Raw genomic sequence first — 24,924 nt, 5'->3', positions numbered from 1 at the left:
GGTTATAATTATGAAGAAAAAGTAAACATTTGGGGGGAGAAATTCAGTATCGCCCCGTTTGGGGGCGCTAACTTTTGAAAGCGGGGAAACATAGTGCCAGGCGCTAATGATTCCCAGCTTTTTCAAAATTCGGTGTTTGTGCTCCAGGAAGAAAGTGGAGCACGAAATTAAGCGCTCCACTTTCTTCCTGTAGCACTAAAGGACGCAGGCAGGGCGGTAGTGGTGCAGCGCTGCACGATGTCCTGTGCAGCGTGGCCGCGATCCGAGGCTCTTCCCTCTCTTAAAGGGAAGGGCCGTCGCTGCAGGCTCTGCATTGGGACCAGTTACCTGGTCCCCGATGGCAGCCGCGATCCGGCTCGACCAGCCCCGTGTACTCCAGCAGAGTGCTGGGCTGATCGATCGCGGCCCAGGAGCAATCGGAAAAAATCACTTGCAACGTTGTTAAAAACGTTCTCATACCCGCGCTAACATCCCCTTTTATTTGCGCCTCCGAAGCTCCTGGCCTCTCGAACAATGCCTCCTGCAGCTGTCGGTGTCGTCGCCTGGCGATGCTGCGGCGGGGGGGGGGCGAACTGAAGTTCGGGTCCGGGGCGTTACAGGGGCGATGCGCACAGCAATGATTTCATGATCTCCGGGCGCAGGAGATCGTGGCGCTAGTGGTGACCACCGCTGCAAACTTCCACGTCACTTTCGCGGGCATCGGTACTATCGCCGGGCCCGGTCGCAAAGCCGGTAGCGTCCCATTAGTGCCCCCGGAGGCGCTATTGGGAGGCGCTAAGGTACCGAATTTCTCCCCAGAGAAGGTTAAAAGTGGGTCTAATAGAGGTTTCCACAATTCTGAAGCATTTTGAAATTTTAAAGAGTTAGATTAGAAACGTAAAAGAAAAGCTCCACAAAATTGGAAGTAGGATTGCGTGCACAAAGCATTAAGAACAAAGACAGTTTGAAGCATTAATAACAATGGAAGGATATGATTTCCTAGCTACAGGCAAAGAAATGGTTTAGGTTTGGACAGGACTGGGGAATTAATTTTCCTGGTTATAACAATTTCAGGAGAGACAGGGAAGGAAAAGGTTAGGCAATACAGGTGCACGACCCTTTATCCGTACTTCCGAAATTCGAAAAGCTCCGAAAACCGAAAATTTTTTCGTGCGGTATTTCCAGTGTAAAAGAGTCAGTTCAGATAACTTTTTTTACTTTTCGTTCCAGTCCTGGCTTTGCAAGCGTCTAGCTGAAGCTGTTGCTTAGCTACAGAGACGTTTGGAAGCTGCGCTGACTGTTTTAAGGCTGTTGCTAAGCAACAGGGTTTGTTGCTTCAGACGGAGCTCAGAAGCTCCGTATGTTTTAACATTAGTTCTGAAATCCGAAAAATTCCGAATTCCAAAACACAGCTGGTCCCAAGGGTTTCGGATAAAGGATCGTGCACCTGTATTAGTAAAGGATTATATTCTAACAATAGATCATAACTCAAGATGAATAAGTCACTGGGTCCTGATGGCTGCAACCTGGGCTGTTCAAAGAAGTCAAAGAGGAGACAGCAGAGCCTCTGGCCACAGGTTTGGAATTGCTTTTAAATAGGCAAATATAACACCTTTGTTAAAGAAGCGAGAGAAGGATAAACAGGCCAGTTAGTCTAATATCAATTGTGGGCAAGCTCTTAGAATCCATAGCTCAATATAAAATGAGTGAGCATCTAGAAGTGCTTAGGATAACCATGGCCAGACAATATGGATTTGTTAAAGGCAATAACAGAAAATGCTGGAAAAACTCAGCAGGCCAGGCAGCATCAGTGGAGAGAGAGACAGAGTTAACGTTTCAGATCAATCACCCTTCGTCAGAAATGGAAAAGGCTGGAGATGTAACAGGTTTTAAGCAGGTGCAGAGGCGGGGTTGGGGGGGGTGGGGTTGTGGGTGGAGGGGAGGATCTGAAGGAACATTCTGTGCTAGATTAAATGTTGCAAATGGGGATGGCAGATCCTGCCTTTTCATGGGATATGTGGAACATTCTTTGTTCCAGTCCTACTCAGGTCCCCTCCCTCACCTCTTTTTCCGATACATCGATAACTATATCGGTGCCGTTTCCTGCTCTCGCCCTGAACTAGAAATGTTCATTCACTTTACTTCCAATTTCCACCCTTCCCTCACCTTCACATGGTCCATCTCCGACTCTTCTCTTCCCTTCCTTGACTTCTCTGTCTCCATTTCTGGTGATAGGCTATTAACAAACATCCACTACAAGCCCACAGACTCCCACAGCTACCTGGACTACACTTCCTCCCACCCCGCTTCCTGTAAGGACTCTATTCCATTCTTCCAGTTTCTCCATCTCCACCGCATCTGTTCTGACGATGCCACCTTCCATACCAGTGCTTCTGATATGTCTTTTTTCCTCAACTGCGGATTCCCCTCTACCGTGGTTGACACGGCCCTTGACCGTGTCCATTCCATTTCCCGCACTTCTGCTCTCACCCCTTCCCCTCCCTCCCAGAAGCACAATAGGGTTCCCCTTATCCTCACCTTTCACCCCACCAGCCTCCACATTCAACAGATTTTCCGCCACCTCCAATGTGATCCCACCACCAAACGCATCTTCCCCTCCCCTCCCCTTTCTGCATTCCGAAGGGACCGCTCCCTCCGGGACACCCTGGTCCACTCCTCAATCACCCCCAACAGCCCTTCCCCTTTGCCCAGCACCTTCCCGTGCAAGCGCAGGAGATGCAACACCTGCCCTTTTATCTCCTCCAGGGTCCCAAACACTCCTTCCAGGTGAAACAGCGATTTACTTGTACTTCTTGCAATCTAGTATACTGTATTCGCTGCTCACGATGCGGTCTCCTCTACATTGGGGAGACCAAACGCAGATTGGACGACCGCTTTGCGGAACACCTCCGTTCAGTCCGTAAGGGTGACCCCGAGCTTCCGTTGCCTGTCACTTTAATTCTCCGTTCCACTCCCGCTCTGATCTCTCCGTCCTTGGCCTCTTACATTGTTCCAATGAAGCTCAACGTAAGCTCGAGGAACAGCACCTCACCTTTCGATTAGGCACTTTACAGCCTTCTGGACTCAACACTGAGATCAACAATTTCAGACTATAACCCCTGCCCCCATTTTTCAGGCTGTATGATTCTACCATCCCCATTTGCAACATTTGGAATGTTCCTTCAGATCCCCCTCTCTCCCATCCCCACCTCTCCCTGCCTCTGCACCTGCTTAATATCTGTTACATCTCCAGCTTTTTCCAGTTCTGATGAAGGGTCCCAGACCTGAAATGTTAACTCTGTTTCTCTCTCCACGGATGCTGCCTGACCGGCTGAGTATTTCCATCATTTTCTGTTGTTAATTCAGGTTTCCAGCATCCGCAGCATTTTGCTATTGTTAAAGGCAAGTTGTTTTTGTCAAATCTAATAGAATTTTTTGAAGAAGTAACTGATTGGATAAAGAGAATGCAGTAGATGTATATATGAATTTTCAGAAGGTGCTCAATAAAGGTTTGTTACAAACATTCAGGTGATTGGTATAACAGGAAATGTAGAAGCACAGAGAGAAAGTTTGTTGACTGACAGGAAACAAGGGGTTTGAGTTATTGGGCATTTCTCAGATTGGAGCTTCTCAGTGCTGGGTCCACTTTATTCCTCAGTGTATATGTAGATGATTTAGACTTGGGCATCAGAAGCATAATATCAAATATTTCTGATGGCATAAAAGTTGGGGTTTGGCAAATAGTGAGGAGGACTGTAACAGACTTCAGGAAGATATAAGCAGGTTAGCAAAATGGGCAGAGAGGTAGCAGATACAGTTTAATGTGGAAAGTGTGAAACAATACATTTGGGAGGAAAACCAAGGATTGGGAGAGTACACAATGAAAAGACACTGAAGGATATGAGGAACAGAGACCAAAGATTTTTTTTATTATTTGTTCTCGGGATGTGTGCAACTCTGGCAAAACCACATTTTCTGCCCATCCTTGGTTACCCTGAGAATGTGGGTTGGGGGTTCTCTTTGAACCGCTGCAATCCTTGTGCTGAGGACACTCTCGTGAGAGCTAGCTAGGGAATTCCAGTGATGGTGAAGGAACGGTGGCATATGTGTGAGTAAAGGTAGATAAAGCTATAAAAATGGCCAATAACATTTTGGGGTATAGAAATAAGGAAATAGAGTACAAGAGTAAAGGAGTAAATATATTTGTTTTACAAGGAAATGGTTGGGCCACAATGAGCGTGCTGTATGCTGTTTTAAGCACCCCATAATAGAAATAACATTACAGCCACAGAAAGCATTCAGTATATATTCACCAGGATGATATTAGGTGTGAGAAACTTGATATTCTGTGACTATTTTCACTGGAGTAGCAAAAGCTAAGAAGAAAATTAGAAGAGGATTTTAAAATTATGATGGATTTTAATGGGGTGAATTGAGAAAAAACTATTTCTTCTGGTTGAAGACTCAGTAACAAAAGGGTTATCAATTTCTTAGTGAGAGTTTAGGAGCAGTTAGGAAATTGCTTTATAAAAAGGGTATGGAGCATGGATTGCTTTGCCACAGAAAGAGGTGGCAGCAGAGACCGTTGCATCTTTTACTGGAAAACGGAATAAATATTTGAAATATTGGGAGATATAGAGCTATGGGGAGAACATGAGCAGTGGGATTAGTTTGGGATTAATACAGGGCTATGGGAGAGAGTGGGGCAGTTGTATTAGTTTGGGATTGATACAGGGCTACGAGAGAGAGTGGGGCAGTGGCCTGCTGAGTTTTTCCAGCATTTTCTGTTATTTCGGATTTCCAGTATCTGCAGTATTTTGCTATTGCACTAGTGGGGCAGTGGGATTAGTTTGGGATTGATACAGGGCTATGGGGAGAGACACGGGGCAGTGGGATTAGTTTGGGATTGATACAGGGCTATGGGAGAGAGCGGGGCAGTTGTATTAGTTTGGGATTGATACAGGGCTATGAGAGTGGGGCAGTGGCCTGCTGAGTTTTTCCACTATTTTCTGTTGTTATTTAGGATTTCCAGCATCTGCAGTATTTTGCTATCGTACTAGTGGGGCAGTGGGATTAGTTTGGGATTGATACAGGGCTATGGGGAGAGGCGCGGGGCAGTGGGATTAGTTTGAGATTGATAGAGGGCTATGGGAGAGAGCGGGGCAGTGGGATTAGTTTGGGATTACTCTGGCAAAGAGCCAGTCCATATCTGATGGGCCTCCTTTTGTGCTTTAACGTCTGTGATTCTATGAATGGGACCAGATTGTGTTCTTGACAAAACAATGAAACATCCAACCTTAGATTGCTTGGGCCTGTCAATCCAGTTCAACATTTGTCCCTGATATTTGCCAAGTATTTTTTCATAGATTTTAGCTACCAGAGGATGCACCAGAAAATACTGCAACTTTAACAAAAATATAAACTTTTGAAAGGAATTTTTATGTGAAGGTGGTTTCTCTAGAAATGTTTGCGGTATGTGAATTATCTCCTTTAAGTAAGTATGAGTGAATCTCCCATGGCGTTTCTCATGGAAAATCAGGACAAAGCAAATTCCTCTCAGTGCCGGGCCTCCATCTAGTGGTAGAGAGTGCAGCTGTGGGTGGAGCCCAAATGGGCATGTGACATACATCGCAATTTTTATGTATTATTAGTCAATCTCCTCTGGCATTGAACGCAGAGAGTAAAGGCCAAGTATATGGGGTACGGTAGCATAGTGGTTATGTTACTCTATTAATCCAGAGGCCTGGACTAATGATCCAGAGACATGCGTTCAAATCCCACTTGAATTTAAATTTAGTTAAATCTGGAATAAAAAGCTAGTATCAGTAATGCCGTCCATGAAACAACTGAATTGTCCGTAAAACCATCTGATTCGCTAATGTCCTTTAGGGAAGGAAATCTGCCACCCTTACCTGGTCTGGCCTATATGTGACTCCTGACACACAAACAATAATCAAAATAAAACCGGACGGACCACCCGGCATCGACCTCGGCACCAGATTCGGACACAACAAAGGCACACCCAGCTCAGTCGACCCTGCAAAGTCCTCCTCACTAACATCTGGGGACTTGTGCCAAAATTGGGAGAGCTGTCCCACAGACTAGTCAAGCAACAGCCTGACATAGTCATACTCACAGAATCATACCTTTCAGCCAATGTCCCAAACTCCTCCATCACCATCCCACCACAGGACAGACCCACCAGGGGTGGTGGCACAGTGGTATTCAGTCGGGAAGGAATGGCCCTGGGAGTTCTTAACATTGACTCCGGACCCCATGAAGTCTCATGGCATCAGGTCAAACATGGGCAAAGAAACCTCCTGCTGATTACCACCTACCGCCCTCTCTCAGCTGATGAATTGGTATATTGAACACCACTTCGAAGAAGCACTGAGAGTAGCAAGGGCACAGAATGTACTCTGGGTGGGGGACTTCAATGTCCATCACCAAGAGTGGCTCGGTAGCATCACTACTGACCGAGCTGGCCGAGTCCTGAAGGACATAGCTGCCAGTGGGCCTGCGACAGGTGGTGAGAGAACCAACACAAGGGAAAAATCTACTTGACCTCGTCCTCACCAGTCTTACCTGTTGCAGATGCATCTGTCCATGACAGTATTGGTAGGAGTAACCACCGCACAGTCCTTGTGGAGATGAAGTCCTATGTTCACACTGAGGACACCCTTCATTGTGTTGTGTGGCACTACCACTGTGCTAAATGGGATAGATTCAGAACAGATCTAGCAGCCCAAAACTGGGCATCCATGAGGCGCTGTGGGCCATCAGCAACAGCAGAACTGTATACCAACACACCAGTCATGAATAGTGGGGGACAATTAAACAACTAACGGGAGGAGGAGGCTCCGTGATGGTGGAGCCCAGCACGTGAGTAGCACGTGAGTGCAAAAAACAAGGTTGAAGCATCTGTAACCATCTTCAGCCAGAAGTGCCGAGTGGATGATCCATCTCGGCCTCCTCCTGAGGTCCCCACCATCACGGAAGCCAGTCTTCAGCCAATTCGATTCACTCTGCTGAAGAATCAGCTGAGCGCACTGGATACAGCAAAGGGTATGGGCCCCCGACAACATCCCAGCTGTAGTGCTGAAGGCTTGTGCTCCAGAACTAGCTGCACCTCTAGCCAGGCTGTTCCAGTACAGCTACAACACTGGCATCTAACCAACAAAGTAGAAAATTGCTCAGGTATGTCCTGTCCACAAAAAGGGGGACAAAACTAATTTTGGGTTCCGCAAGGACCATTTGGCTCCAGACCTCATTACTGCCTTGGTCCAAACACGGACAAAAAAGCTGAATTCTAGAGGTGAGGTGAGAGTGACTGCCCTTGAAATCAAGGCAGCATTTGGCCAAGTGTGGCATCAAGGAGCCTAAGTAAATTGAAGTCAATGGAAATCAGGGGGAAAACTCTACTCTGGCTGGAGTCATACCTAGCACAAAGGAAGATGGTTATGTTTGTTGGAGGTCAATCATCTCAGGCCCAGGAGATCACTGCAGGAGCTCCTCAGGGCAATGTCCTAGGCTCAACCATCGTCAGCTGCTTCATCAATGACCTTCCCTCCATCATAAGGTCAAAAGTGGGGATGTTTGCTGTTGATTGCACAGTGTTCAGTTCCATTCGCAATTCCTCAGATAATGAAGCAGTCTGTGCGCATATGCAGCAAGACCTGGACAACATTCAGGCTTGGGCTTATAGTTGGCAAGCAACGTTCACGCCACACAAGTGCCAGAAAATGACCATCTCCAATAAGAGAGAGTCTAGCCACTTCCCATGACATTCAACGGGATTGCCATCGCCGAATCACCCACCACCAACATCCTGAGGGTCAACATTGACCAGAAACTTAACAGGACCAGCCACATGAATACTGTGGCTACGAGAGCAGGTCAGAGGCTAGGTATTTTGTGGTGAGTGACTCACCTCCTGACTCCCCAAAGCCTTTTCACCATCTACAAGGCACAAGCCAGGTGTGTGATGGAATACTGTCCACTTGCCCGGATGAGTGCAGCTCCAACAACACTCAAGAAGCTCGACACCATCCAGGGCAAAGCAGCCTGCTTGATTGGCACCCCAACCACCACCTTAAACATTAATTCCCTCCACCACTGTCGTACCGTGGCTGCAGTGTGTACCATCTACAAGATGCACTGCAGCAACTCGCCAAGGCTTCTTCAACAGCACCTACCAAACCCACGACCTCTACCACCTAGAAGGACAAGGGCAGCAGATGCATGGGAATATCACCACCTCCAAGTTCCCCTCCAAGTCACACACCATCCTGACTTGGAAATATATCGCCGATCCGTCATTGTCGCTGGGTCAAAATCCTGGAACTCACTCCCTAACAGCACTGTGGGAGCACCTTCACCACATGGACTGCAGCAGTTCAAGAGGTAGTTCGCCACCACCTTCTCAAGGGCAATTATGGATGGCAATAAATGCTGGCCTTGCCAGCGACGCCCACATCCCATGAATGAATTTAAAAAAACAGGTACAGGGATATACAGATACAGGAAAACACAGATACAGGGATATAAAGATACAGGGATAGGCAGGGATATACAGATACAGGGATATATACAGATTCACAGATACAGGGATATACAGATTCACAGATACAGGGATATACAGATACAGGGATATACAGATTCACAGATACAGGGACATACAGATTCACAGATACAGGGATATACAGATTCACAGCTACAGGGATATACAGATTCACAGATACAGGGATATACAGATACAGGGATATACAGATTCACAGCTACAGGGGTATACAGATTCACAGATACAGGAATACAGGGCAGCAGACCAGGCCTGAAAGTTTAGCAGATTGACATGCAGACAACAGCTGAATGGAGCAGGGAGTAAAGCCAGCTCAGAAAAGGTCAACTAATCACTGCTGCATTTTCAGACTGGGGGTTAAGGGTATTTGGGTATTAAACTAGGGCCTCAAACACTGGGCAGACCAAGATGGAGGCAGATATTTCACAAAATGGTCCAAGGGTAATTTGGACATTGTGCGACAATGTAAAATGTGCAAGAGCGAATCAGCCATTTTACATCTCCCCCGATCGTTATTTCAAAACAGGCAGCTGTTGGTCATCACACAGTCAAAATTACCCAGAAAATTCACTCCACAACTTCCTGGTGGTCAAATTATTCAATTACAGCATGACAGCGCGACAATCGACAGTGTGACAAGTGAACAGAGGCAAAAACAATTCGAGATGTGGATACAGGAGTTTATAGTGGTAAAAAGTGGAACAAAAATATGGGAACAGGAAGTCACGTGTTGTAGACAAGACATGTGAGAAAATGTAAGTTTTTTTATGTAGATACTGATTTTATTTATTGCTTTGACTTGTTGGGGATGAAATTGTTCTTTGGCATTCGTGAATTGGCAGCCTGTTTTACAACCCTGTAGCTGTCCAGTGTCAGAGTACCTCCCGTGTCTGTGCAATGCCTCATGAAATATATAAGCCTAGATTTTCTGTTCAACAACAACTTGCACTTATATAGCACTTTTAACGCAAAAAAATGCCCCAAGGCGCTTCACAGGAGCGATTATCAAACAAAATTTGACACCGAGCCACATAAGCTTGGTCAAAGCGGTGGGTTTTAAGGAGGAAAGGTAGAGAGGCGCAGAGGTTTAGGGAGGGTATTCCAGAGCGCGAAGTCTAGGCAGCCGAAAGCACGGACACAGTGTCAGCCACAGCTCAGTGGGTAGCACTCTCACCTCTGAGTTGTGGGTTCATAGTCCGACTCCAGAGACTTGAGCACAAAATCCAGGCTGACACTCCCAGTGCAGTATTGAGGGAGTGCTGCACTGTTGGAGGTGCCGTCTTTCAGATGAGGCAATAAACTGAGGCCCCATCTGCCCTCTCAGATGGACGTAAAAGATTCCCCGGCATTATTGGAAGTCGAGCAGGAGAATTCTCCCCAGTGACCTGGCCATATTTATCCCTCAACCAACATCACTAAAACAGATTAACTGGTCATTTATCTCATTGCTGTTTGTGGGAGCTTGCTGTGCGCAAATTGGTTGCTGCGTTTCCTACACTACAACAGTGACTACACTTCAAAAGTCATTATTAGCTGTGAAGCGCTTTGAGACATCCTGAGGTCATGAAAGGTGCTATATAAATGTAAGTTTGTTCTTTTTTCCTTACTTATCTCAGGAATGTTTAAGGTCTACAGGACTGAGGCTCCAGGTTCATTGTTCATTCAGGACAAATTAAGCCCCCAAGCTCCTTTTAACTGTTTCGCAAATTTCTTGCAGGTTCCTTTAATTTTTGCACATTTTTGCACAAAGTTCATTTCAACCTTGGCTCAGCTTCAGGGCTTTAAACTTCCCAAACCAGCAGCAGCAAGAAAGGCTGTTCCCAGTATGGCAGGTGGCTTTAGACCAGCGAACAGCCATTTTGCATCAATCAGGATGAGTTTTGACCAGATCTGGGAAATTTAAAGAGTTGGGGCTAAAGCCTCCCAAATATCAAGCTTCAAGGGAGGAGGCTGAGTGAAAGGATGGGGAAGAGGAAAAGATATGGAAGAGGGATCGAATTTCTTGTGTGGTCTTCGATTTTTGTTATGGATTTTCTGCTCATAGAGGCTCACATTTCTGCGTAACCATAAGCAACTTACTCAGTGATCTTGATATGTGTATCGAGCGCCCAACCTCAAAAAATTGGCCATTCTGCCTTAACTACGTTGTATTAAACTTGTATCGAGCCTTGGTTAGTACAGTGCACGGTTCTGGTCTCCATATTATAAAAAGGAATGTAGAGGCACTGGTGAAGGTGCAAATATTATTTACAAGGATGATAGGTATAACTTCTCAGTTCTGCTATCAGGAAAGATGGAACAGGCTGGAGCTCTTTTCTATAGAAAAGAGAAGGCTGAGTGGTGACCTGATCGAGGTCTTTAAGATTATGAAAGGGTAGATGTAGAGATGTTTCCACTTGTGGGGAGACCAAAACTAGGGGCCTTTAATATAAGATAGTCACTAATAAATCCAATAGGGATTGCAGGAGAAATTTATTTACCCAGAGAGTGGTTAGAAAGTGGAACTCGCTACCACAGGGAGTGGTTGAGGTAAATAGCACAGATGCATTTAAGGGGAAGCTAGATAAACCATTGAGGGAGAAAGGAATAGAAGGATATGTTGATAGGGTTAGATGAAGAGGGGTGGGAGGAGGCTCATGTGTAGCTTAAACACCGGCACGGACCAGTTGGGCCAAATGGCCTGTTCCTGTGCTGTAAATTCGATGTAATACTTTGTAGCTTCTCCTCACCTGACTTCTTCATACTTCTTCCCTCTGTAAAATGTGCTTTTTTTAATCAAATACAGCAAAATCAGGTCACAGATAAATGCACCCTGTAAATGCAAAACAAAGGCATTTCTAACAATACACATGTATATTTATAATGGCCCGGAACTTGCGGTCCTGATGACGGCGAACTGGCAGCGTTTGAAACTGACGCGGCAATCCTGAAGTTGCTCAACAGGCCGCGCTGTAGATCCCCGCCCGCATCCCCCGCCCCCCAACTCCCCCCACCCCAGAGCCAGCAATCAGTGAAATCACTGATCTGACGAAAACTTCCCCTTTTCTGAACAAATACCGCTGTTAGAAACCCCGTAAAAAGTTAGACCCATTCAAATAAGGTGTAACTAGATTTTTAACAGTGGTCTGAGTAATAACTACTGATAAACAACCGTTATGGCCCTGAAACACTTATTTTATATTGGTGAAATGTCAAATTTCTCCATTAAGTTAAAAATGATTAGATATTAAAATTAATTAAAACATTTTTGTTATTTTTTAAAAAGTTTGTTCATGATATTTCAGCTTCTATCTTAACCCAATGTGTATGTCCCAATCTTTATTTCGCTCTCTGCAAATTAAAAAAAAAAAGATTGATTATTAGTGCTTTCTATTTCCTGGTTCCCTGTGTGAGAATTCGGCAATGTGATTGGTTGCTTAGACAGCTTGTTGATATCACAAGCTGTGGGATTCCCACTGAACTATGCTGATTTCAACGGCATGTCGGAAAAGCCAAACTTCTCGCCACCGAGATCTTTGTGGGAAGCTTACTTCAGGGCCGCCGGCGAATGCCTTTGCTTCACCGCTGACTGCAAATTACGGGCCAATATTTATAAAAGGACAATGAACCTGGGTTATATACTTACATACAAATTAGGAGCAGGAGTAGGTCACTCAGCCCCTCGAGCCTGCTCCGCCATTCAATAAGATCATGGCTGATCTGATTACTCCACATTCCCACCTACCCCCGATAACCTTTCACCCCCTTGCTTACCAAGAATCTATCTACCTCTGCCTTAAAAATATTCAAAGACTCTGCTTCCACCGCCCTCTGAGGAAGAGAGTTCCAAAGACTCACGACCCTCTGTGAGAAAAAATTTCTCCTCATCTCTGTCGTAAATGGGCGACACCATATTTTTAAACAGTGACCCGTAGCACTAGATTCTCCCACAAGAGGAAACATCCTCTCCACATCCACCCTGTCAAGACCCCTCAGGATCTTATATGTTTCAATCAAGTCACCTCTTACTCTTCTAAACTCCAGCGGATACAAGTCTAGCCTGTCCAACCTTTCCTCATAAGACAACCCGCCCATTCCAGGTATTGGTCTAGTAAACATTCTCTGAACTGATTCCAACGCATTTATATCCTTCCATAAATAAGGAGACTAATACCACACAGTACTCCAGATGTGGTCTCACCAATGCCCTGTATAACTGAAGCATAACCTCCCTACTTTTGTATTCAATTCCCCTCACAATAAACGATAACATTCTATTAGCTTTCCTAATTACTTGCTATACCCGCATACTAACCTTTTGCGATTCATGCACTAAGACACCCAGATCCCTCTGCATCTCAGAGCTTGACAATCTCTCACCATTTAGATAATATGCTTCTTTTTTATTCTTCCTGCCAAAATGGACAATTTCATTTTCCCACATTATACTCCATTTGCCAGATCTTTGCCAACTCACTTAACCTATCTATATCCCTTTGTAGCCTCCTTATGTCCTCTTCACAATTTACTTTTCTACCTATCTTTGTGTCATCATCAAATTTAGCAACCATACCTTCGGTCCCTTCATCCAAGTCATTTATATAAATTGTAAAAAGTTGAGGCCCTAGTACTGATCCCTGTGGCACACCACTCGTTACATCTTGCCAACCAGAAAATGACCCATTTATGCCGACTCTCTGTTTCCTGTTAGCTAGCCAATCTTCTATCCATGCCAATATGTTACCCCCTACACCATGAGCTTTTATTTTCCGCAATAACCTTTGATGTGGCACCTTATCAAATGCCTTCTGGAAATCTAAGTACAGTACATCCACCGGTTCCCCTTTAACCATAGCACATGTTACTTCCTCAAAGAACTCCAATAAATTAGTTAAACACGATTCCCTTTCACAAAACCATGTTGACTCTGCCTGATTACCTTGAACTTTTCTAAGTGCCCTGCTATAACGTCTTTAACAATAGCTTCTAACATCTTCCCTATGACAGATATTAAGCTAACTGGCCTGTAGTTTCCTGCTTTCTGTCTCCCTCCCTTTTTGAATAAAGGAGTTACATTTGCTATTTTCCAATCTAATAGAACCTTCCCCAAATCTAGGGAATTTTGGAAAATTAAAACCAAGGCATCAACTATCTCACTAGCCACTTCTTTTAAGACCCTAGGATGAAGTCCATCAGGTCCTGGGGACTTGTCAGCCCGCAGCTCCAACAATTTGCTCAGTACCACTTCCCTGGTGATTGTAATTTTCTTGAGTTTCTCCCTCCCTTCCATTTCCTGATTTACAGCTATTTCTGGGATGTTACTTGTATCCTCTATAGTGAAGACCGATGCAAAATACCTGTTCAATTCAACTGCCATCTCATTTTCCATTATTAATTCCCCAGACTCACTTTTTATACAACCAACGCTCACTTTGTTAACTCTTCTTTTTTAAATATCTATAGAAACTCTTACTACCTGTTTTTATATTTCTAGCTAGCTTTCTCTCGTACTCTAATTTTTCTCTCATTAATCTTTTAGTAATTTTTTGCTGTTTTTTTATATTCTGTTCAATCTTCTGACCTGCCATCCATCTTTGTGCAATTATATGCTTTTTGTTTAAGTTTGATACTATCTTTAACTTTTTTAGTTAACCACGGATGGTGGGTCCTCCTCTTGGAATTTTTCTTTCTCGTTGGAATGTATATATTCTGTGTATTCTGAAATAGCCCCTTAAATGTCTACCACTGCAACTCTATTGACCTATCCCTTAACCTAATTTGCCAGCTCACTTTAGCTAGCTCTGCTTTCATGCCCTCATAATTGCCCTTATTTAAGTCTCCCTCAAACTGAATGTAAAATTCAATCATATTATGATCGCTGCTACCTAGGGGCGCCTTCACTATGAGGTCATTAATTAATCCTATTTTGTTGCACAATACCAGGTCTAGTATAGCCTGCTCTCTGGTTGGCCCCAGAACGTGCTGTTCTAAGAAACTGTCCCGAAAACATTCTATGAACTCCTCATCTAGGCTACCTTTGCCCATCTGATTTTTCCAGTCTATATGTAGATTAAAATCCCCCATGATTATTGCCGTACCTTTCTGACAAGCTCCCATTATTTCTTCCTTTATACTCCATCCTACTGTGTGGTTACTGTTAGGGGGCCTGTACACCACTCCCACAAGTGACTTCTTGCCTTTATATTTCTCATCTCTACCCAAACCGCTTCTACATCCTGGTTTCCTGAACTTAGGTCATCCCTCTCCTCTCTATTGTGCTAATCCCATCATTAATTAACAGAGCCACCCCTCCACCTTTTCCTAGCTTCCTGTCCTTCCTAAATGTCATGTACCCTTCAATATTCAGGTCCCAATCTATGTCATCCTGCAGCCATGTTTCTGTAATGGCTATCAGATCGTACTTATTTATTTCTATTTGCGCTATCAGTTCATTTGTTTTGTTTCGAATGCTACGTGCATTCAGATGCAGAGCCTTTAGTTTTGTCCTTTTATTATTTTTGTAACCTCTAGCCTTATCTGTTGATTTACTCTTAGATTTGTACTCTCTATCCCTTCCTGTCACGGTCTGTTTATCATTTCCCATATTAATACCTTTCTCTCTTGCCTTGTCTCTACTCTTTGATTTACCACATCTTCCCAAATTTGATCCCTTGCCCCCACTATTTAGTTTAAAGCCCTCTCTACCGCCCTAGTTATATGACTTGCCAGAACACTGGTCCCAGCACGGTTCAGGTGAAGACTGTCCCAACGATACAGATCCCACTTTCCCCAGTACTGGTGCCAGTGCCCCAGGAATCGAAACCCATTTCTCCCACACCAGTCTTTGAGCCACGCATTCATCTCTCTAATTTTATTTACCCTATGCCAATTTGCTCGTGGCTCAGGTAATAACATTATTACCCTTGAGGTTCTGCTTTTTAATTTAGCCCCTAGCTGCTCCTACTCTCTCAGCAGAACCTCTTTCCTAGTTCGACCTATGTCGTTGGTACCTACGTGGATCGTGACCACTGGTTTCTCCCCCTCCCACTGCAAGTTCCTCTCCAGCCCAGAGCAGATGTCCCGAACCCTGGCACTGGGCAGGCAACACAGCCGTCTGGATTCTCGCTCTTGGCCGCAGAGAACTGTATCTATCCCCCTGACTATGCTGTCCCCTATTACCACTACATTCCTATTAACTCCCCCCACTTCAATGGCTTCCTGCACCACGGTGCCATGGTCAGTTTGCTCATCCACCCTGCAGCCACTGCTTTCATCCATACAGGCCGCAAGAACCTCAAACCTGTTGGACAATTGCAAAGGCTGAGGCTCCAGCACCTCCTGGGTCCCCATACCTGCCTCACTCACAGTCACATCCTCCTGTCCCTGACCACTGACCAAATCAGAAGACCCTATCCTAAGGGGTGGAACTGCCTCCTGGAATAAAGTGTCCAGGTAACTTTCCCCCTCCCTGATGTGTTGCAAATGATCAATGAAACGGAGTCTCCTATAGGTTGAATTAGTTCCCACCAATAAAGGCTCCTCCAACACACCTGGCTATTAATGAGCCAAGAGATCAATTTTGCTAGAACTAAATATGGAACCATAGAAATTTCACCACAAGAAAGGTCATTCATCCCATGATCCCTGTGACAGTGCTGGTTCCACATCTCAGTTATCGACTCTATCCCTATTTTCTTGCTCTTTCCCACAATCTTTAATATTTCTTTTTGAAGTGTTTGTTTAATTCCCTCTTCGATGTTGTGATTGACTCAACTTCAATAGCCACATGCGATAACATATTCCATATTTTAATGATAGAAAACTTTCTTCTATCCTCCCTCTTTTATATTTTCAGTACTAACTCTTAATTATTCCCTCTTGTTACCAATTCATCAACCAGTTGCTTCAACACTATAAAAACTTCTGTTAGATCCTTTTAACCTTCTCTGCTCTGGTGAATATGGCTTGGTTTTACCAAGTCTCTCATCATAACTATGGAGCCAATAATTTTCTCATATAATTGACCTCAGCTGATAATGTAAAATCTACTAATTTAAATATTTTTGTGGTGTTCTCGGCATTTAGTACATGATGCATTGGGAGCACCGCAAGTGTTTGGGGCTGCAATATCAGGCACTAGGAGCTATTAAAGGGCTGCTGGCTACACTTAAAGCTGCACCATTTTTTTGCCCCTTATGGGTAACCCTTTTCAAAGATTGACTTTTGGTGGCTAAGTAAAAGTGGATGCAGGAAGAAGGGCGGCTCTTTTAGGAAAGGCGGCACCCAGGAAGAAAAGATTCCATTTACCCAAACCATCTGTTGCAGAGCTGCACTGGAGAGTGATCCTGGGCTTACGTAACACTGGGGAGTGATTCTGAAGTTTGGCCACACTGGGTTAGGGGACTTGGAGATTGGTAGAACAGGGGTGGGATGTGGGTTTTGTCCTACTGGTAAATTCCTGGAGGTGGTCAGCAGTGATAGCACAGTCCTAATAGACAAATCATATTATCATTTGTTTGGGGGGCAGGGCCAAAAATGAAGTTGATTTAGAATGATTATTTTAATTCCTTCCGACCAGCAGATACTGGGCAAAACGCGAGTTAAAATCGTGCAGCTCTTTTCCCGCTCCGATACCTTTTAACACCGGGTGGTTAAGGAGACCGTCTGAGTTAGCTGGAGGCCTGATTAATTATGCTAATTAAGAATTAAGTTCTAAGAAACTTTCAAAATTCAATTTGTTTAGTTTGGGAAAAGAAAAAAGAACTCAAGTTAGGATGGGGAAAGGCACTGGCCTGAAAATCCTCTGAAATATGCCCATTTTTGAGAGCAAAGTGATAAAAAATGAGTGGTAATCTTCCACTGGGAAGTGCACTTTAGTATGCCTGAAACAGAGGTGTAGCAAAGCATCAGCACAACAAAAACAAACAATATTCAGTGTCAGACTGTGGAGCTGTGAATTAATGAAGTGCATCCTTCTACACTTGGAGTACCTGCGCGCTTCTTTCGATTTAGAAGATTGTAATTTCATTGTATCCTCATCTTGCTTTGTGATTTCTACAGGGATACAGGAACAGCCTGATCACAAGGTGGGAATGCTGCCAATTTAGCAATCTCATTCAGAAAGATCACCAAAACATAAGATCACTGGGACAGCAAAGGTGCTGTTTCAAGGATAGGATCACTGTGATGCATCAACTGAACGGCTCAGAAACTCCTGGATTCAAAGCCTGGCAGGATTCAGTCAATCTTTCAAGGTGAATAAAACATTGGAGGAGGTGCAGAGAAAACAGGAAATTGCACTTGGATGAAAATCCAAGCAGCCAAAAAGGTCAAACACGTGCCTAAAAAGACCAACCGCCTGGATTAATTTCTCTTTCAGTACGATAATCACAGAGCGCTGTACTAAATTGCACACGTCCACCATACTTGGTCTTGGACTGCATAACCATGTTGCTAAACAACCAATAAAAAACGTCATTCATTCTGCAGCACTGTGTCCCATCACCTCAATGAGCACATATCAGGGGGACACCTCAGACTGAGAATAATTCCCAGCCTCCAGACCCAGATGAATGTGATTCACTCCTGAAAATATTAATAGTAATAAAACTCACCACGCCCATCAGTGCAAGTCCAGAGCCGATATTTATCATAGTCGGTATGATGTTAAATTTACCAGCCTGCAAAAAATATGACAACATTTAAATCTAATACAAAATTTACATCTAATAAATGAAGAAAGCAGATTAATCAAAATTCCAGTAAACCAAGTGTTAATATAAAATATGATAATATCACATTCCTATACCACTTTCTTTCTCTAAAATCCAGATTAGAAAGTTGATTTCACTAAAACAGACGGATGGAGGATCGTCCTTTAATTCCAAGTTCACACTAGATTCCTGCACTAGTCAAGATCCCTGATATAAGCAAAAATAATAAAGTGCTTTATTACTATTATCGCGGGCAGTGAGGTAATAAAGCGTATTACTCATAGAGTTTCCGAGTTTATCATAAAAGTTTACGGCACAGAAGGTGGCCATTTGGCCCATCGTGTCAGTGCCGGCCGACAAAGAGCTATCCCGCCTAATCCTAATTTCCAGCTCTTGGTCCGTAGCCCTGTAGGTTACGACACTTCACGTGCCTATCCAAGTACTTTTTAAATGTGATGAGGGTTTCTGCCTCTACCACTCTTTCAAGCAGTGAGGTCCAGACCCCCACCAACCTCTGGGTGAAAACATTTCTCTCCAGTTCCCCTCTAACCCTTCTATCAATTACTTTAAATCTGTGCCCCCTGGGGTTATTGACCTCTCTGCTAAGGGAAATAAGTCCTTCCTATCCACTCTATCTAGGCCCCTCATAATTTTATACACCTCAATTAGGTCTCCTCTCAGCCTCCTCTGTTCCAAAGAAAACAACCCCAGCTTATCCAATCCTTCCACATAGCTAAAATTTTCCAGTCCTGGCAACATCCTCGTAAATCTCCTCTGTACCCTCTCTAGTGCAATCACATCTTTCCTGTAATGTGGTGACCAGAACTGTATGCAGTACTCTAGTTGTGGCCTAACTAGTGTTTTATACAGTTCAAGCATAACCTCCCTGCTCTTATATTCTATACTTTGGCTAATAAAGGCAAGTATCCCATATGCCTTCTTAACCACCTCATCTACCTGACCTGCTACCTTCAGGGATCTGTGGACATGCACTCCAAGGTCCCTCTGTTCCTCTCCATTTCTCAGTGTCCTATCATTTATTGTGTATTCCCTTGCCTTGTTAGCCCTCTCCAAATGCATTACCTCACACTTCTCCAGAATGAATTCCATTTGCCACTTTTCTGCCCACCTGACCAGCCAATTGATATGTTCCTGCAGTCTACAGCTTTCTTCCTCACTTCCACACAGCCAATTTTTGTATCATCTGCAAACTTCTTAATCATCTCCCTACATTGAAGTTTGAAGTTTAAATTATTGAGATATACCCTAAAAAGCAAGGGACCTAGTACTGAGCCCAGCGGAACCCCACTGGAAACAGCCTTCCAGTCACAAAAACATTGTTATTTGCTTCCTTCCACTGAGCCAATTTTGGATCCAACTTGCCACTTTCTCTTGGATCCCATGGACTTTTACTTTTTTGACTAGTCTGCCATGTGGGATCTTGTCAAGAGCCTTGCTAAAATCTATGTAGACTGCATCAAACGTGCTACCCTCATCGACCCTCCTTGTTACCTCCTCCATCAATTCAATCAAGTTAGTCAGACACAACCTTCCCTTAACAAATCCATGCTGACATAGAAACATAGAAGATAGGAGCAGGAGTAGGCCATTCGGCCCCTCGAGCCTGCTCCGCCATTCAATGCGAACATGGCTGATCATCCAAATTCAGTACCCGGTCCCTGCTTTCTCCCCATACCCCTTGATCCCTTTAGCCTTAAGAAATATATCCAACTCTCTCTTGAATATATTTAATGTATTGGCCTCTACTGCCTTCTGTGGTAGAGAATTCCACAGGTTCACCATTGTCTGGGTGAAGAAATTCCTCCTCCTTCCTGCATCTAGTCTGTCCAGTCCTGTCAGAATTTTATAAGTTTCAATGAGATCCCCTCTCATTCTTCTAAACTCCAGTGAGTACAAGCCCAATCGACCCAATCTCTCCTCATGCGTTATTCCTGCCATCCCAGGTATCAGCCTGGTGAATCTTCGCTGAACTCCTTCCATGGCAAGAACATCCTTCCTCAGATAAGGCGACCAAAATTGCACACAATACTCAAGATGTGGTCTCACCAAGGCCCTGTACAACGGCAGCAAGACATCCTTGTTCCTGTACTCAAACCCTCTCGCTACGAAGGCCAACATGCCATTTGCCTTCTTAACCGCCTGCTGCACCTGCATGCTTACCTTCAGCGACTGGTGCACAAGGACACCCAGGTCTCGTTGCACTTCCCCTTCTCCCAATCTATTGCCATTCAGATAATAATCTGCCTTCCTGTTTTTGCCACCAAAGTGGATAACCTCGCATTTATCCACGTTATATTGCATCTGCCATGCTTTTGCCCAATCACCCAACCTGTCCAAATCATCCTGGAGTTTCTCGGCATCTTCCTCACAGCACACACGCCCACCCAGCTTTGTGTCATCTGCAAATTTGGAGATATTACATCTAGTTCCCTTGTCTAGATCATTAATATATATTGTGAATAGCTGGGGCCCAAGGACCGATCCCTGCGGTACCCCACTAGTCACTGCTTGCCACTCGGAAAACGACCCATTTATTCCAACTCTTTGCTTTCTGTCTGCCAACCAGTTCTCTATCCAAGTCAATACCATGCCCCCAATCCCATGTGCCTTAACTTTACATGCTAATCTCTTATGCGGGACCTTATCAAAAGCCTTCTGAAAGTCCAAATACACCACATCCACTGGTTCTCCCTTATCTATTTTACCAGTTACATCCTCAAAAAATTCCAGTAGATTAGTCAAGCACGATTTACCTTTTGTAAATCCATGTTGACTTTGTCCGATCCTGTCACTGTTTTCCAAGTGCTCTGCTACTACATCTTTTATAATGGACTCTAGCATTTTCCCCACTACCAATGTCAGGCTTACCGGTCTGTAATTCCCCATTTTCTCTCTACCACCTTTTTTGAATAGTGGGGTAACATTAGCTACCCTCCAATCCATGGGAACTGTTCCAGATTCCATCGAATGCTGGAAGATGATCAGCAAAGCATCAACTATTTCTAGGGCCACTTCCTTAAGTACCCTAGGATGTAGATTATCAGGCCCTGGGGATTTATCGGCCTTCAATCCCATCAATTTTCCTAACACCATTTCCCTACAAATACTGATTTCTTTCAGTTCCTCCCTTTCATCAGACCCTATGTTCCCCGACATCTCTGGGAGGTTATTTGTGTCCTCCTTTGTGAAGACAGAACCAAAATATGTATTTAATTGGTCGGCCATTTCTTTGTTCCCCATTATAAATTCCCCTGATTCTGACTGCAAGGGACCTATGCTTGACTTCACCAATCTTTTTCTCTTCACATATCTATAAAAGCTTTTACAGTCAGTTTTTATGTTCCCTGCAAGCTTACTCTCATATTCTATTTTCCCTTTCTTAATTAATCCCTTTGTCCTCCTTTGTTGAATCCTAAACTGCTCCCAATCCTCAGGTTTACTGCTTTTTCTGGCCAATTTATATGTCCTCTCCTTGGATCTTGGACTGTCCTTGATTAATACGTGACTTTCTAAATGACGACTAATATTTACCTCAGAATTTTTTCCAATAATTTGCCCACCACTGAGGTTAGGCTGACTGGCCTGTAATTACTCGGTCTATCCCTTTCTCCCTTTTTAAACAATGGTACAACGTTAACAGTCCTCCGGCGCCACACCTGTAGCCAGAGAGAATTGGAAAATGATGGTCAGAGCCTCCGCTATTTCCTCCCATGCTTCTCTTAACAGCCTGGGAGACATTTCATCCGGGCCTGGCGATTTATCTACTCTGAAAGGTGCTAAACCCCTTAATATTTCCTCTCTCACTATGTTTAACTCATCTAGTATTTCACACTCCTCCTCCTTAACTACAATGTCTGCATCGTCCTTCTCTTTTGTGAAGACAGACGCAAAGTATTCATTAACAACCATCTTCTGTCTCAACACACAGGTTACCTTTTTAGGGGGAGAAATTCAGTAGGTTGTGCCACCCGTTAGCGCCTTAAGAGGACGCTAAGTGGGTCGCAAGCCAACTGGCGCCCGGGCACGGCACTGCCCACGCCTCCCGCTAAATTCCGCGGGACGTTAGTGGTGGCGCTAACCGTTAGCGCTGCGCCGCTGCCGATGTCATCAGTGTGCGCAGCATCCCGCTGACGCCCCGACCGCGATATTCGGCAGCGCCCCCGATTTACCGCCGGACGCTATGTCCGACGGGTTCAGGGGGGCCTACCTGCGGCTGGGGAGACGCAAATTAAAGCCTAGGTGCGGGGCGGCCATTTTTGTTGTTGGCCGCCTGCCAGCACCTGCCTGCGCTCCCGTCCCCGGCCTCCTGAACCACCACCCCCACCCCCCCCACCGCGGAGTGCCGGCTGCGCTCCAAGAGCCCGGCACTTCTCTTTGGTGCCGGGCTCTTTTGCCTGCACTCCTGATCCTCGGGGGCCCAGCTGGGCCCCAGATCGCGCTGCACAAGGCCCCTCCCCTTTAAGAAGGGGAGGAAGGCCTGCAATACCGCAGCGCGACGTGCCGCAGCGCCACGCCACGATATTCACTCGCAGCGCCCCAAGAGAGATGCGGGGCGCCTCCAGTAGCACCGCGCTTCCCTTTGGGGCGCAACCACTCAATTTCCGGTGCGGGGGCGCGAATGTTTCCGGGGCGCTACTTTTAGCGCCCTGGCGAGGCTGGCGCCCCAAACGGGGCTATACTCAATTTCTCCCCCTTAGTCTCTTAAAGGCCCTACTCTTTCCTTAGTTATTCTCTTGCTTTTTATGTATTTATAAAACATCTTTGGTTTTTCCTTGATTTTACTTCCCAATATTTTTTCATGCCCTCTCTTTGTTTTCATAATTTTCTCTTTGATTTCACCCCTGCACTTTCTCTACTCCCCTAGGCTTGCTGCAGTATTCAGCTCTCGGTATCTGACAAAAGCTTCTCTTTTTTGCCTTATCCTACCTTGTATGCTCCTTGACATCCAGGGGGCTCTAGATTTGGGAGTCCCACTCTTTTCCTTTGTGGGAATATATTTGCTCTGAACCCTCACTATCTCCGCCTTGAATGCCTCCCACTGCTCTGACACTGATTTACCTTCAAGTAGCTGTTTCCAGTCCACTTTTGCTAAATCACATCTCAGCTTAGTAAAATTGGCCTTTTCCCCAACTGAGAACTTTTACTCCTGATCTATCTTTGTCCTTTTCTATAACTACGTTAAATCTAACTGAATTATGATCACTACCACCAAAATGCTCTCCCACTGATATCCCTTCCACCTGCTCAGCTTAATTCCCAAAAACTAAGTTCAGAACCGCCCCCTCTCTTGTTGGGCTTGCTACGTGCTGGCTAAAAAAGTTCTCCTGAATGCATTTTAAGAATTCTGTGCCCTCTATACCTTTTACTATGATTCTATCCCAGTTAATATTAGGGTAGTTGAAATCTCCTACTGTTACTGCCCTATTGTTTTTGCACTTCTCAGAAATTTGCTGACATATTTGCTCTTTTATCTCCCTCTGACTGTTTAAGGGTCTATAGTACTCTTCCAGCAATGTGATTGTCCCTTTTTTTGTTCTTCAGTTCCACCCATATGCCCTCATTTGATGATCCTTCTAACATATCATCCCTCCTCACATCTGTAATTCTTTCTTTAACCAATATTGTGAACCCCCTCCTTTTTTATCTCCCTCTCTATTGCCTCTGAATACCCTTTTGAGGATGTAACTGGTAGAATAGATAAGGGAGAACCAGTGGATGTGGTGTATTTGGACTTTCAGAAGGCTTTCGATAAGGTCCCACATAAGAGATTAGCGTGTAGACTTAAGGCACATGGGATTGGGGACAAGGTACTGACTTGGATAGAGAACTAATTGGCAGACAGGAAGCAAAGAGTTGGAATAAACGGGTCTTTTTCCGAGTGGCAGGCAGTGACTAGTGGGGTACCGCAGGGATCGGTCCTAAGACCCCAGCTATTCACAATGGCCCAGAAATTCGGGTCTCCACAGGTGAGTAGGCATGCGGTACTCACCCGTAAGTCCAATGGAAGTGCACTGCGCATGCGCAGGATACCGGCACTTCCGTTCCCCTGAAAGAAGGGGTTCAGAAGTCGAACGCGTGCGCAGGAGAGGCTGCGCGTGTGCATCGAACTTACGTTTTTTTTTGCAGGTTTTCCCGGGAGAGTAAGTCTCCAGAAGTTAGACATGTAAAAAGCAGTCGCAAGGCCTGCTTTTTACAAGGTAAGTGGTGAATTAATTAAAATTAAAACATTTTTTCCACAGGTTTATTATTTTTAAATACTTTAAAGAAAGGTAAGTTTATTTTTAGCCCCGTTAGAAAATGTAATTAATTTTTTCAAAAATTTAAATTATTGTTTAAAATAGTTATTTCATGTAATTTATAGTTTATTTTAAAAATGTGATTTAAAAAAAAAAATTATTTGAAGATTTAGTGATGTTTTGGACTTATAGGCCTAGAAATTCAGTGGGCTGCGCCACCAGTTAGCGCCCAAAGAGGGCACTCAGTGGCTTTAGCGCCACTGGCCATGCCTCCCGCGATATTTAGCAGGGCCGCTAATGGTGGCGTTAGCTTGTAGCGCTGTGCCGCCACCGATGACGTCATTGGTGTGCGCAGCGCCCCGATCGCGATATTTGGTCGCACCCGCCTCTGTAACGCCGGTCGCAAATCGCGACCGGT

At 44.8% G+C, this 24,924-nt stretch overlaps 1 protein-coding gene across 1 annotated transcript in view; it reads right to left on the bottom strand.

Annotated features, from left to right (window-relative positions):
• Nucleotides 1-11,282: 11,282 nt before the first annotated feature.
• The window catches only part of p2rx5 (purinergic receptor P2X, ligand-gated ion channel, 5), a 138,303-nt gene continuing 124,661 nt past the window's right edge, over nt 11,283-24,924 (bottom strand). The window contains exons 9-10 of the mRNA XM_085965103.1: nt 18,151-18,216; nt 11,283-11,369 (exon numbers count right to left, since the gene is read on the bottom strand). Of these exons, the coding sequence (XP_085821229.1) occupies nt 11,283-11,369; nt 18,151-18,216 (153 nt within the window). The remainder of the gene's footprint in view (nt 11,370-18,150; nt 18,217-24,924) is intronic.

This window comes from Somniosus microcephalus, chromosome 22, assembly GCF_052327205.1.
Source record: "Somniosus microcephalus isolate GS21.2 chromosome 22, FLI_Smic_1.0, whole genome shotgun sequence".
NCBI classification, from domain to species: Eukaryota; Metazoa; Chordata; class Chondrichthyes; order Squaliformes; family Somniosidae; genus Somniosus; species Somniosus microcephalus.
The sequence above is the reverse complement of the archived record's forward strand: the minus strand, read 5'-3'. Positions and strand labels throughout refer to the sequence as shown.